Source organism: Euprymna scolopes, chromosome 9 (assembly GCF_053919585.1).
Source record: "Euprymna scolopes isolate OS-2025 chromosome 9, ASM5391958v1, whole genome shotgun sequence".
Classification (NCBI taxonomy): domain Eukaryota; kingdom Metazoa; phylum Mollusca; class Cephalopoda; order Sepiida; family Sepiolidae; genus Euprymna; species Euprymna scolopes.
In genome coordinates this window covers 27,401,940-27,417,222 of record NC_136490.1, presented here as the reverse complement: position 1 = coordinate 27,417,222, position 15,283 = coordinate 27,401,940, and the positions used below count along the sequence as shown (strand labels likewise).

Sequence of the window (15,283 nt, the reverse complement as noted above, 5' to 3'; positions counted from 1 at the left end):
GATAAAGTTTCTCCCCCCCCCCCCCCCCTGGAGATAATTTTTTTTTTCTCCATAGTGATAATTTATTTTTATGTTTCCATAGTGAGATTTTTTTAGTTTTTTTGCCCATAGTAAATTTTTTTTTCTTTTTGCTCATATTTTTTTTTTTTTTTTTTCCAGTCAAAGGAATCCTCATCAGTTCTCAGTTGTGATATCTCTACGGACGATAAATACATTGTTACAGGTTCCGGAGACAAAAAGGCCACACTGTACGAAGTGATGTTCTAAATGCTCACCAAACACGGAAAAATGAAACACTTGTAGTTTCTTTTTTTATTTCACCGCAATTTCCATTTTTCATTTCATCACACGGAAATCGTCAAACACTTCACAGAAAGAGGGTGAACATTTGCTGATCCCCTCCTCCCATCACTCCCACATTATTTTCTTCTCCTTGCGAATTTGAACAATTCAATCCTTTAATGGATTAAAAATAAAAACAAGAGAGAAAAAATTCCCACCCGGAAGATAAATTTGTTTGACTTAACATGATTCAGTTCGGTACATTTCAACTAAATCCCCTGACCTCTCAAATTTTTATATATATATATATATAGAGGTCAAGATCCTCGGTCCGAGGAGGAGGTCATCTTCCCAGATGGAATGGACAATTATGTGTTAAGTTACTAGCCAGGAATGCCCATGTGGCATTCGGTTATGGCTGTATTCCTCAAATTAGCTGGATTCGCTAAATATGGAATCGTACAAGAAAATTAATTTTCGGAGGGGGTAGAAACCAGAGGTAAAAAAGAAAAACAAAAGAAAAAGACAATACTTATTGTTTTCCATTATATAGACTATAAATGTAGTCTAAATTGTTCAGAAAAAAATGGAAAGATTCATGAATAAAACTAAGAATGTTTAAATTTTTAAGCAGTAGAAATGTTCTATTTTATTTTAAAATATTCTAATCTTATTCAAGGTAAATTAATATCTAAATGTTGAGTTTTCTTTAATTTTTTTTAAGTACTAAAATAAATGCTGAAAGTATTACAGGTTAGACAATTCTTGTCTGAAAATCTAGCAAAATAAATATATATAAAGACCTTTTTTTATATAGAGGTCAAGATCCTCAGTTCAAGGAAGGTTATCTTCCCAAATGGAAAGGACAATTATTATTGGTAATAGTTACCAGCTAGGAATGCCCATGTTGTATTTGGCTGTATCCCAGATAAGGCTGGTCATGTATGATTCAGTCCTCATGGGGAGGCAGGAGAATAAATAATAAACACAAACGGAGAATTCTTTTTGATAATTAAAAATTTGTGTAAAAATTGTAATCAATAAGATTAGCTTGAAGATAACTTTTAAAACCGGATATTTTTTAATGAACCAAGTGAAAACTGAAACTACTACAGGATTGTTCGATTCGTAGTATTCTATGCTTATTTCCAGCTGTGTAGACTAAATAATCACTTGTTCAGTAATATTATCTGAGCAAATAGCATTAACAAAAAAATTGTTGGAAATCAATTTCTAATATTAAACGAAAAAAATGTTAAAATAACTAATTAGAAATTACTAAAATGAATTTGTTCTTATCTAATTAAAAAAAAAATAAATTAGCATCCAAAGTTAAAATTGTTTTTTTTTTTTTTTTTTTTTTTTTTAGTGTAAGTGTTTTATAAAAATTTTAAAAAAGAAAAAACTGTTTGAAATTAGATCTTTTTATCTATTAGTTTTAAAAAATAAAAAAAAAAATGAATCTTTGGAATTTCTCATGATCTGTAAATTATATAAGTTAAAAAGTTACTTTGTACATCCACCCCTCCTCCTGAATTCTCCCAATTTTGTCTGTACCGATTACACTCACCTCCAAGCAGAGAAAAGAAATTAAGAGCTTCTTTCACTTTTATCAAAAACAAAAACTGATTTTGGCAGTGAGAATGTAGATAAAAAGAAATAATTTCATTACAAAAAATTAATAAAATGAACACAAAATTAATTTTATTTTTAATCACCTTTCCACACTCACACACAACATATACTCCTAATCATGAGTGCATTTTTTTTTTCACATTGTCATGTTAGAAAGAAAAGCCTATTCAATATTTAGTTGTTAATGAAAAAGAAACAGATTTGAAATCAATCAGGAGAGATAGGTTTATAATAATCAATATCTTTTACCAAAATTTGTCTCCAAAAATATTTTTCAGGCAGCATAATGGAATTGGAAGAACCATAACATTGGATACATACAATGTGTATATATATATATATATATATATATATATATATATATATATATATATATATATATATATATATATATATATATCAGTGACAACTCAAACACAGAAAAGCATTAAAAGAAATTTAAAAATAAAACAAAAATTATTCGGAGATGTCTTCTTTTTTTTTTTAATAAATTTCCAGTGAATTACAAATTTATTTATTTCTGATACATTGCAAAGTTGTCTGTTCATTTGGGCTAAATGTTCTAGCTCAACTTCAACAATCTTTTCCTCATCAAATATTATTACAAAAACCAGCGTCAAACTTTTATTTTGGTCGAACATTTGATCATGCTGTTGAAATAGTCATTCTCTATTCCTTGATAAAATAGTTAAATCTGCTGGGATGAAATCATTTTTTGATGGGTGGGGCACAATTTTATCAACACGAGCATTCTGAGGCATTTCTTGTTCATTTGAAATTTATTATGATCGATAGTTAGCCCAGGTAGCCCTACTTCTGGAGTTGCCACCGAGATTATAATGAATTAAATGAACATAAAAAATAATGTATATAGTCTGAACACATTATTCATTACACATAAGTATATAAAAATACATATTCATTTCTAATCTTTTTTTTTTTTTTTTGTTCTTTTTCTTTGATTGAGTCGCTTGCTTGCAATTCATCCTCATCTTAATATTTCCCTTTTTCTCATCTTTCGACAAATATTGTGGAGTCAATTTTCCATTTCTATTCCATATGTTTCTGCTACACAAAAAAAAGAACTGGAGAGTGCACTGAACTGAGTTGATCTACTTATGCTAAAAAAAACATGTTTCAAAAATTTGTTTTTGCAAAAAAAATTTTTAAAAAAGATACTCTCATCATTGCAAACACCTAGTTCTTTGTTGTATTGCAATATAATTCATCATACATACACACTTGGACACCCAGTAAAAAATAAAAACATTGTTTCATTCTTTTAAAATTGTAGAAATCTTTATGGATGTGATAATTGCTATAGACAATTTTGTCCACCAAGAGACCAAACCGTAATAGTCTGTGTTATATAAATATGTTTTACGTTTTTTGAAAAAGAAATTTGACTTGACAAAAATCTGGTCTTGTTATTTTTATTTTTTATTTTTTTTACCCCCTCCCTTTCAAAAAAAAAAAAAAAATTATGCCATCGACAATTATAAAACATGAAAGGACTAATCCCGTACGTAAGCCTCAGAGAATTAAATGTTCTCAGAGGAAGAAGCACCCACACATCGTCAGCATTTGGGATGGGTTAATATATATATATACATATATATATTTCAACAGACCTAGTGATCTGTGTTCAAGTCCTACGTAAATAGATTTTTAAAAAAATATTAAAAATAAAGATATGCTGATTTTTCAAGGCAGGCAGACAGGTTAGCCCTTCTCACTGGAGTAAGTCGACTAAACCATCTATATCCTTTTAAACCTTGTACCAGAATTAAGCTACTATGGCAGTATTTGTCCATTCTTTTATTGAAAAACGTTTGGTTTAATCAACTTAGAAATAAACTATTTTATCTATTTTACATTTTTGGAGGTAGAGAGACTGTAGACTTTTTTTTCCTTAGTCTTCTACTTTTTTTTTGTTGAAAGTCTCATGTTCTCAAAGGAAAATATGCACAACTTGATGTAAGGTGAAAATAAAACGATAGAAAGAAAAATATAACATTTAACACCGTTTCATTTATTGGAATCAATTTCGATGTTAACTATAAACCACAAGATGCATGTAGATAAAATTCCGTGTTAACCTGGTCTTACTATTGCAGACAACAATGGCTGACTTATGATCCCATAATGCAACTTCCAAAGAAAAGTCACTCTGCCCTCAGAATTCCTGGTCAGTTCAAGGGACATAACTCTTCCTTTGCTCACAAATTTATGGATAATGAGTTTTTTCACCTTTCCTAACATCGTTTTGCTCGTTTTCTCCACCTCAAATTAAACTAAAATTTCACTACTGTAAAAGAATATCTTAGTTTTACATGTTGTGACATCTTCCTATCAGTATTACTAAAGTTAATGCTGCAAATATGATTGAAAGATAGTTTAAATCTATTTTTTAATAAAAGCTGACAAAACTAAGTGTGGTGGGAATTTTTTAACAATATTTAAAAAATACTAAATGTTTTTATTATATTCATTAAAAATATTCGTTTAAATGTGGAAGTTTATTTTTAATTTTAACATTAAAAAAAAAAATACCTAGGGAAGCTGTGGAATAGATTTTATTTTCTAGTACAAGCAAAGTAAGTGTATGGTTAACAATGTATTTCTTATTGATATGAGGATGTCCTAAATTTATCTTTTATGATGAATTCCCAAACTATTAAATTCAAATAAATAAAAGCTTCTTTTTTTTTTTTTTTTTTTTTTTTTTTTAATTTTTATATATACATTTTCCTTGTTAAAATTAGTTATTTCAGTTTTGTCAGGTTTTCTTACCATATGATAGTGTTATCTCCCTTACATTTGCAGCATCAATGCCACTATAATTATGAGACCAGAAAGTAGAAGTGGAGATTTCGCTATTTGCAGTTGATATCCTCCTAAACCTCATCTCCAAAATCTAAGCCTATTCTTATAAGACCAGAAATAAATAATTCAAATATTCTTTATATCTAAAACAAATGTGTGTGTGTGTGTGTATATATATATATATATATATGCATGCACACACACCAGATTAAAGGTATTCAAAAATTGTAACTAATGAATTTAACAAGGTTAAGAAGAGAAAGATGTGTTTTTATTAATATAAAAAAGCAATTTACATGGTGCGATAATGAACATGCTAATGTTTTGAACAAATGGTTGGTTAAAACTAGAAGTCCTTGTCAGGCGACTGAATGAATGGTTGCCTTCCACAGAAGAAATTAGTCCTCTTATATATATATATATATATATATATATATATATATAGTAAAATAATTTTGCTGTAATTACTTAAAATTTAGACAAACAAATGATTAAAAAAATTATACTAAATAAGCTGAAATAGATAAAATAAAATTAAGCTGATTATGATAAATATTTCTGTTTCAAAACTTTTTTTTTTTTTCTACCAATTTGGCCGTAACAGAACTCTTTTTCTTGTAAGGTAAATTTTTTTTTAATTCATCTCGACTGAACGTTTTTCAAAAATAAATGTTTGCGGAATGATAAAGAGAAATGGGTACATAGGTATAAAAGGTTTTTGGTAAATTTCTAACCATATTGGATAAAAGTACAGATTCTTCTTGCTCTCATTAATGTTGAAGTTTTTTTATTATTTAAAAAAGGTCAAAGGTCCGGGTGGGGGACTATTCTGTACTTTTTCAGTCATCTACCTCTTCTGAATAAAAAGTGGGAAGAAAAGTAAATAAAAAAAAATCTTCCCTTTTTTTTTTTTTTTTTTTTTTTTTTTTTTTTTTAAATTTTGAAAGAGTAAATTGAACTCGTTTTAAAGGACCAAATTACTTTCACCCCCACCCACCCCAATATTTTTTTTTTTTTTAATGCATAATATTTTGTATGTATGGGTGTTTTTATTTTTTCCTCTTTTTTTTTTTTTTTTATATTCTTTTTTTGTGCTGGATTAATTTTTAAAGGTTGTGGTTAACCATTTAAGGTTGACCCACTTGAAAACATGCACAAATTGAGAAGCACTTTTTAATGTTATTTTATTTATTTTTTTTTTGTAGGGGGGGACTTAAATTGTGCTGTATTTGTATATTGAGAAAAAAAAATGAAAAGTTTTTTTTTTTTTCTAACACAAAACAAAATTATCAGAAAGGAAAAAAAATGCAACAAAACCTAAAAGATTAAAAAAAAAAAAAAAAAAAAAAACTCTGGCAGCCAAAGAATTACAAAAAAAAAAAAAAAAAAAAAAAAAAATTAAAAACTATATATATTACAAAGACTGAAAAAGAAATGGACAAAAAATTGAAATATGATTTCTGGTTTGTAAATAGGGGTTATTCACGTATATAAAAAATATTGCATTCACAAATCAAATTTTGTTGACTTGTTTTTCTTTTTTTCTTTTTTAATATTTTTATTTTAATTATTTATTTCTCTTCTAAAATAGAAGCAAAGATGAAAAAAACATTTCCCGGGAGGAGGGGGGTGGGGCAAAACACCATCTCATCTTAGATCTTAATTTTATTTTATTTCAATAATGACAAGTTTTACTATTTAAATACAGCAATTTAAGGCATGATAAAGGGTTCCTTCTGATTTTCTATTCGTGTGATATGTAGGCATGACAATCAAGCAACTTTTCTTTTTTTCTCACCTTCTCCATATTGCGATGCCACTTACATTTGAACTTCTGCATATCAATACAATTAAGGAAACAGGTAGCAGGAAGGAAATACCAAAATCTAACTGTTCTAGAGACAAAGCTATTAGAGTAGAAAGCTTCCTAGCATTTAAGGACCAACAGTGAAAGGGTGATTTTGCTGGTAAGCGGATTTATCGGGGATGTGTATGTCGAGGGGGCACAAGTGCAATGAGTTCATCAAAACACATTCCATTAAAATACTTGTAAAACAGGCACAGAGTTGCATAATTGCGGTGAAGGGAAAGGGGTTGGAGCTTAGTTAACAAAGTGGGATATATTAGATTGGAGATTTTTTTTTTTTTATAACCCTATCTAAGAGGGAGAGACTAGTGGTAGATGCAGCAGCCCACATGTGGCAACAATGCTCCATGCACGGACGAATGGTAACCTTGTAGAGGTAGAGGATACTCTCGGGTGTGAGTAGTTTTCTAGCACAATAGGGGGAGCCCACCTTCCTTGCATATTGTCAAAAACAAGTCAACTGATTTTAATTTAGACTGACTGGCATGCAGTTTCTTTTTTCTTCTGCTAAAAATCCTTGTAAAATATAAATTGACAAGATTTTTCAGCATTAAGTAATTTGTTTTTCATGTCTTTTTTTTTTTTTTTTTTAAACAAAACTTTCGCTACAAAAAATTTAGAAAAACACGGGGGGGGGGGCATTGGATGGTCATAAAATGTTTAAATATATGTTTTTTTGTCCAGATTTCATATATATTATTGGTTGTGATTTCAAAAGTAAAAAAAAAGTAGGTACCATTAACTAGAATCAAAACCGAAAACAAAACTATCATTCAAAGCAGGTGACGTTACCACTGTACCACCGTGACATGCATATGTACTGATTAAAAATAGATCAAGATAAATGGACAAAATTAATTTAAGGAATTTCTTTATCCCTTCTCCCATCCAAGTCTGGGGGAGGGGGAGGGGGCAGGAGCCATTTTTCATGCCTTAATTTGTTTACTATCAATAATAAAACAAGTTTTGTTTTTTTTTTGTTTTTTTTTAATTTTTTATGTTCGAATATTGCAGTGTTTTTTGTTTTTTTGGGTTGTTTTTTTTTTTTTGTAAATATGGTTGGCAGGATGGATTGTGACAAAAACAGTGATATGCACTTCTTCAGCTGATACACACACTTTTCTTTTTTTTTTTTTTTTTTTTTTTTTTTTTAAGGGAGTCACTTCTCAAGGCTCTTAAGGCCATTCAAAGATAAGGGGTTTAAATGTGAGATGGGAGTGTAGTAATCGTTACCGATGTAGATTGGGTAGAATTTGGATTATTTAAGAGGGCAGCTCAACAAGAACTTGTTTACATTGGACTTGAAGCACGTGGAACAGTGTTCCACGTGCGAGCAGTTCTAGGAAAGAAGCTTTGTTCATGGAATCTGCATTTAGATTTACAGAGTGAGAGAAATTGTTGATAGTGGTTGTAGCTAGTCAACTGTTTTTTGTGAAAGTTTGGCAAAGGAGGGGGGGACTATAGACTGGAGCTCAGGTGAGCACTTGCCATGAAAATGATAGACATGCTTGCAACGTCTCTCCTCTTGGAAAGAAGTTGTAGAGAAAAGGGCATCATCTACTAGGTTTTGAAGTCAGTTTTGAACTCTAAGGCAAGCTAGGGTGCACCAAGCAGCTCTTACCCAGATCTGGCAACAGTAGTCCATTTTAGGACATATGTGGCTCTTATACAGATAGAGGATTGCATCTGGAGTGGTAGAATGATCCAACGAGCGTGGCAACAGATTTGATATGTGTTCCATTTTAGATCAGGAGAGAAGGTCGGTTCCAGAAGTTTAAGACCTGGTGCTTTCCCAAGACGAGATCCATTCATTTCAATTGGGGGATTGATGGGAATCGGAACGATTATGATAAAGAGAGAAGTCTAGTTTTAGTTGCCTTAAAATTAACCAGCCACTTTTTTCCCCATTGCACCACGTGCTCAAGATCAGAATAGAGTGAATCAAAGATCTATGGTCATTGCTGGCCTTTGAAGTGTTACCATAGATTGTCGTGTCAGCTGCATAAATGTGTAAGAATGTGGTTTCAGACATCATTGAGGAAGATCAAGAGAATTGGGTCCAGGATGGACCTCTGAGAGATGTCAGCATTGATACTATGAGCTTCTGATTTCTTCCCATCAACAACTACTTTTATAAGTCTATCATTGAGGAAGGATTTAATAATTGATAGGACGTTTCCATCTATTCCGTGGCTAGAAATCTTGTGAAGTAGACCATACTCTATCAAAAGCCTTGGATATGCCAAGAGAAATTGCTCTAGAAACAGCCCCTGTCGAAAGATTCACAAAGCCTGTGTTATATTACAGTTAGTACATCAGCTGTAGATCTAGCAGAACTGAAACCATATTGCATGTCACTGAGTAGGTTGTTTCTGCTGAGGTGGTTGACCACTTCTCTAACAGATTCTAGCAGCTTACTCATTACTAGGGCTGTGACAACAGCATATTCTTTTCATTGTTTGGACTCTTGAGTATATATCCGTTAATATCTTGTTTTCATATAGACTGATGGGGTTCTCAGTTGTGTCTGTTTTGACTCAAGTATATATCCAAAACAATGAAAAGAATATGTTGTTGTCATCTTTACATCAGGAGATTGATTTGTACTGGTATTGTCTTCACTATCTATTAATCACCTTCAACAGTTGAATCAATTTAGATAAATGGTTTCCCCTTTTACGACTACAGCATCAGAATAATCGTCTTTATGTAAACTTGAAGAAACATCATTTTAAAACCAATGACAAGAAGTGGAAATCTAACCACATGAACAAAAAAGTAGATGACCATTCGTTTGAAGGTGAAGCAAACGCAGGTGTTAGCATGACAAAAGTTCTTGCGATGTTGAACTTTTAAATTCAGATCAACATATCTCGGCTCAAACAAAAATTTATTGATTGAAATAAGCACCGTCAGAATCAACACCCTTTTATCAACACAAAACGAGTATATTTATGCCAGGAACATAAAAACCTTGCGTTCTGGTGAGGATAAAGTTGCTGAAGGCGTTCTTAGGTTTTTGAAGAATTTCTCATGCAGAAAGTTGAGATGCTTGAAAAAAGTGGTAATCTGTGGGTGAGAGATTTGGAGAGTATGGCGGATGAGGCAGTTTTGTAGACCAATTCATTCTTCTGCAGGGTCGGTTTAGTAACGTGCGGTTGGACATTGTTGTGGAAGAGAATTGGGCCTCTTCTGTTAACTAATGCTGAGTGTTGTTGAAGTTTCTGATGCATTTCATCCATTTGTTGACATACTTCTGCCGTAATGGTTTCGCCCGCTTTCAAAAAAACTAATGGATGAGACTGGTCGTAGATCACCAAACGGTCAGCATGACCTTCTGTTGGTTTGGAAAATGTCATGGAGCTTTGTCAGCGTCTGACCACTAAGCTGAGCATCACCGGTTGTCGTAAACACCCACTCTTCATCACAAGTCACAACCTGGTAAAGAAGCGAACAATTCTTTTTATATAAAAGTAGAAAAGATGACACTTCACAACTGTTTTTTTTTTTTTTTTTTTTTTTTTTTTTTTTTGGTTGTTGTTCAATTCGTGAGGCATCCATTTATCAAGATCTTTTTGTCTTTCTAATCTTTCTCAAGTGGTTGGAAATCATTGTATACATTACATCTAATTCAGAAGGAAGTTCTGGAACAGTTGTGCATGAATTGGCTTCGACTGAGGCTCTTAATTGATTGTCAACATCCAATGGCCAATCACTATGCTCATCATCTTTAAGACTCTGGTTGCCACCACAAAATCTCTTAAACCACTATTGTGCTGTGCATTCAGTAGCGGTCCCTTGGCCAAACGCTTTGTTAATATTGCAAGCTATTTCAGCAGTTTTTTGGCCTAGCTTGAATTGAAATAAGAAAATTGTGCAAATTTGCTTTTTTTCTATCTTGTATTCAACATTCTGAAAACCAGATATGATTGTAATTTAAATGATTACATAGTGAAAAACTCCCTTTAAAATGATATATAAAGTAAAAGTATGATAACGAAAACTTATTTGAAATCAAAATTAAAAATTCTGCAAGAACTTTGGCGTCAACCTATTATAATTAAAAACAAATAATTTGAACTTTTTTCTTTCACTTTCAGTCGATTATATAAAGATAAAATAATGAATTATATAATTTTGGTATAAACGGCTTTGTATCAGTAGATTGTACTTAATAAACCAATCACACATGCCTCTTATATCTGTATAAGAGGCACATACATCCTAAAATCGACTACTGTTGCTACATCTGGGTAAGAGCTGCTCGGCACGCCCTATCTTGCCTTGACAGGCTTCAAAACCTAGTAGGTGATGTGCTTTTTCTCTTCTCTGCAACCTCTTTCCAACAGAAGAGTAATCCACCAAAGATGTACAAAGGACCTTCCAAAAGTAATGCCTCTAATTTTCTTTATTCCGCCCGAATGGATCAGATTAGATTGCAACTTGTATTGTTATGACTGACCTTATGTATTCATGACCTGTTCAGAGATATTGATGTTGTGAGACTCTAAAAAGCAGCCCCTGCCATGGGTGTGTGTCAGAAGCAGAGATGCATCATTGGATTCCTGGAAAAAGTGCTTTGAGAATCGTGGTGACTATGTAGAAAAATTATATTCTGGAGCACAAAAGGTCATTCGTCTTAATGGTACCACATTAGCTAAAAAATGAGCAGACGACAAACTATAATTTTTAACAAATTTATTCAAAAATTTACAAATTTAATCGTAAAGTACCTATTTACTATGCCTCCCCACGGGACAGAGTTAGACACCAGGGTCGTTTTTTAACGGGGAGAAAAGGTACAAAAATAAAAATTGTCTCACTCGTGAAGGATTTCTCCTCCACCGAAAGAGAACAAGAAATAGAAGTGCAGCATCTGAAGAACAGATACTACACTTTGATCTTGTCCCGAAGACCTCGATGTGTGAGGATTAAAGTCTGATGCGAGATGCTCTTCTTCCGTTCAAGGGAAATAACTCTATATTTTTAGACTCCTTAGGGAGTCATTTTAAATCAGAATAAAATTAAAAATTGCCTCAGTCTAGAATTTCTCCTTCACTAACTAAAGACATGAAACGAGAAACTGTATTATAAGAACAGATACCACACACTTTACTCTGACAAAACTTCCATTTTGTGAAACCTGATTATACTGATATACAAAACAAACACCTTAACCTCCTCACCTATTTACATGTTTACTAGTTGCTTGTTATAATTTGCAGTTCTTGTCAAGAATATTTAAAAACAAAAATAAAGAAAAATCGGTATGACATAAAGAATATTTAAAAACAAAAATAAAGAAAAATCGGTATGACAAAACGAAAATATCATATTCCAAGAACCATGTAATTTGATCAAGTAGTTATATCTTTAAATAAGGAATTCAAATTTTATGAGTAACCAAAGAGTGACTGTCTTCGCCGCCATTTTGAAAATAACTAAAAAAAAAAACAGGGAGATAACTTAATAATTCAAATTTGTGAGATTTATGTTGTAATGCCTACAAATTACAATTAATTGCTTAAAATAATTTTCTCCATAAAAATAAAACTTTGTTAATTTTTTTGTAATTTGTAGAATGTTTTTGTTTCATCGCAAGTACGTGCATCATACGGATTTTTCTTTATTTTTTGATTTTTAATATAAGAGGAATTCTGGATACGAACCAAATTCTCCTATAGAGTTCTGATCAATGACCATTATACAATGTTAGTAGTCACTGTTCGTTTTCTCTGTGGTTAGCTGCTTAAGATAACATGTAAGACTGTCTCCATTCCTGAGGCTTACCTGCAAATAACCCTGGATATTGTTTTTCTCACAAAGACGATCCTGGCGCGACTTTTCCTCATTCACAGATTTTGCAAACAAAAAATATCTTTTGGGTGGTCTGACTCTGGTCAGAGATATTTTCATGCATTCTCTGTATCCTCCCCCTCCTCTTTCTCTGGCCAAACATTTATCATTCCAACATCTGCTATTCACGTGCACTAGAAAAAAATGTGCTGCATTGCACATTCTTACAGATGCAACATTGTGCTAAGTAATGTCTGAATCAAGCATATACAAGTTTTTTTGTTTATTTTGTTTTACCTTGTTTTCTGTTTGTTTGGTTTATAAGCTCGATGCTGATTGATTGTTGCATTCATCTTCCCTTCTGGCTTGCCCAATCAGAAGCCGTCTCTTAAGTGAGCTGAGCATGTAACAGAAGTTAATTAAAAAAAAAAAAAAGGTTAACACACAGACTACTTCCACTTTTCCGATCAGACAACCAAAGTGAGCTGACTCATCATACAGCGCTTCTTTAAACCCCAAACTTCTCTCTCGAAATGCAACCCCCTCACACGGGCCATCTGATCCTGGGGTTCGACAAAAAGCCCCAGGGACTCAACATAACTAATATACCCACACACATGTGAATTTCCTATAGCACGCATGCACATACCTACGTGGCTCCCAACTTTAACACTGGTGTACGGTACGCATTCTACATAAATTAACATTTTTCTTTCTCCTATTTGCAGGACATTAATTGAACACCACGTGGAGTTCCTAACGTTTTTATTTTCATCCAAACTTGTGAATTTATTCCAATACTAACACTTTTCTGTTTTTCATTCCTCTTTTAATAACACACTAACTGGCTGCCTGGCGTTGCACGGTCATAAAATATGCTTAAATTTTATTTTATGCAGCTCTATCGATTATTATATATTATATTGTACCTAATATATAATAGTAACTAGCTTAAATATGATATTTTAATTTGTCCAGACCGTAAAAACAGCAAACGGAATTCTATTTGCTGATTCCCTGCTCCAACAATATGGCAAAAAAAAAAAATATATATATATATATATATATATATAGAAGGAAAGTCATATTGATGATGAAATATATCTTCGAAATATATTTATGAATTTCAATATAAATTTCAAACAAAATAAATGTCCCCTTATTTTGTAATAATGCGTTGTTTTGGCTTCAAACGTATATAATACATATTTTATTTTATTCAAACTCAACCAGCGCCTCTAAGGAACAAAAATCTTAACATTATTATAGTGTCGTGATTTCAAAAGTAAAAAAAGTATTTGGGTGCCATCAACTAGAATCGAAACCAAAAGCAAAACTGTAGCATTCAAAGCTGTTGACGTTACCACAGTACCAATGTGACACGCATATGAACTGATTAAAAATGAACTAAGATGAATGTATAAAATGTATAACCATTTTTTAAATTTTGACCCATTTTTGACTAATGTAAATTGGGTAGAACTTGATTATTTATGGGAACAGCTCAACAAAAACTTGTTTACATTGGATTTGAAAACTACAATGTTGTATTCAACTGAGAAGCAGGCCAATGGAATAGTGTTTCACAGGAAGGCAGTTCTGGGAAAGAAGCTTTGTTCATGGAATCTGCATTTAGATTTAGGCACAGATAGAGAGTGGGAGAAATCGTTTGTAGTGGTTGTAGCTAGTCGAATATTTTTGTGAAAGTTTAGCAAAGGGGAACGATAAATTGGACTTGTTGAGCACTTGCCATGAAAATAATGATAGAGCAGAGACAGGTTTGCGACGTCTCTTCTGTGGGACAGAGGTTGCAGGGAAGAGAAAAGGGCATCACCTACGAGGTTTCGAAGCCAGTTTTGAAGTCTATCAGCGTTGGATAGGATATGCCAAGCAGCTCTTACCCAGATGTGGCAACAGTACTTCATTTTAGGGCTTACCTGGCTCTTATACAGATAGAGGATTGCATCTGCAATGATGTGCCTACTGAAACGGTAGTGATTCAACCATTTTTCCAGCGATCTTGGCAACAGATTTGATGTATGTGTTTTATTTTAGATCAGGAGTGAAGGTCAGTCCAAGAAGCTTGTCAAGACGAAAGCTATTCATTTCAATTGGGGCGTGATGTAGGTCAGAGTAATCATGATGAAAGGAGAGAAACTTGCTTTCCGATGCATTAAAATTAACCAACCGCCTTTTTTTCCATGGCATCATGTTCTCAAGATTCAAAAAGATTTTAGTCATTGCTGGCCTTTGAAGTGTTGCCATAGATTGTGGTATCGTTTGCATGAATGTCTATGAATGATCTAAGAAAGTGATTTGGGAGATCATTGATGACGACCAGGAAGAGATTTGGACCCAGGATGGAAGCTTGAGGGACGCCAGCGTTCATTCTATGAGTTTCTGATTTCTGTCCATCAATGACTACTCTTATAAGCCTATCAGAGAGAAAAGATTTAATAATTTAGAGGACAGATCCATCTATTTCATAGCAGGCGATCTTGTAAAGTAGACCGTTATGCAAAAGCCTTTAATATGTCAAGAGTTATCGTTCTAGAAACGAATCCCCTGTTGAGAGATTCACTAATCCTGTGTGATATTACAGTTAGTACATCAGCTGTAGATCTCGCAGAATGGAAACCATATTGCATGTCATTGAGCAGGTTGTTTTTGCTGAGGTGGCTGACCGCTTCTCTTTAACACAGATTCAACAACTTACTCATGATGCACAGGAGATTGATTGGTTTGGACTGAGGAGGAGGATGACCGATTTTCGGATTTTTTTTTTTTTTTTTGTGTGTTTTTCATGCATGAAAAGTTTTATTTCTTAAATAGATGAGACGATCGAACACTACTAGATAAAACGTTGATGAAGAGAAC

General features: G+C 32.6%; 1 protein-coding gene across 1 annotated transcript in view; it reads left to right on the top strand.

The window, feature by feature from the left end:
• Positions 1 to 6,261, top strand: part of LOC145285034 (transducin-like enhancer protein 4) — a 138,177-nt gene extending 131,916 nt beyond the window's left edge. Inside the window, exon 22 of the mRNA XM_080134109.1 lies at positions 160 to 6,261. Coding sequence (XP_079990235.1) covers positions 160 to 267 — 108 coding nt within the window. The 3' untranslated portion in view covers positions 268 to 6,261. The remainder of the gene's footprint in view (positions 1 to 159) is intronic.
• Positions 6,262 to 15,283: the final 9,022 nt, after the last annotated feature.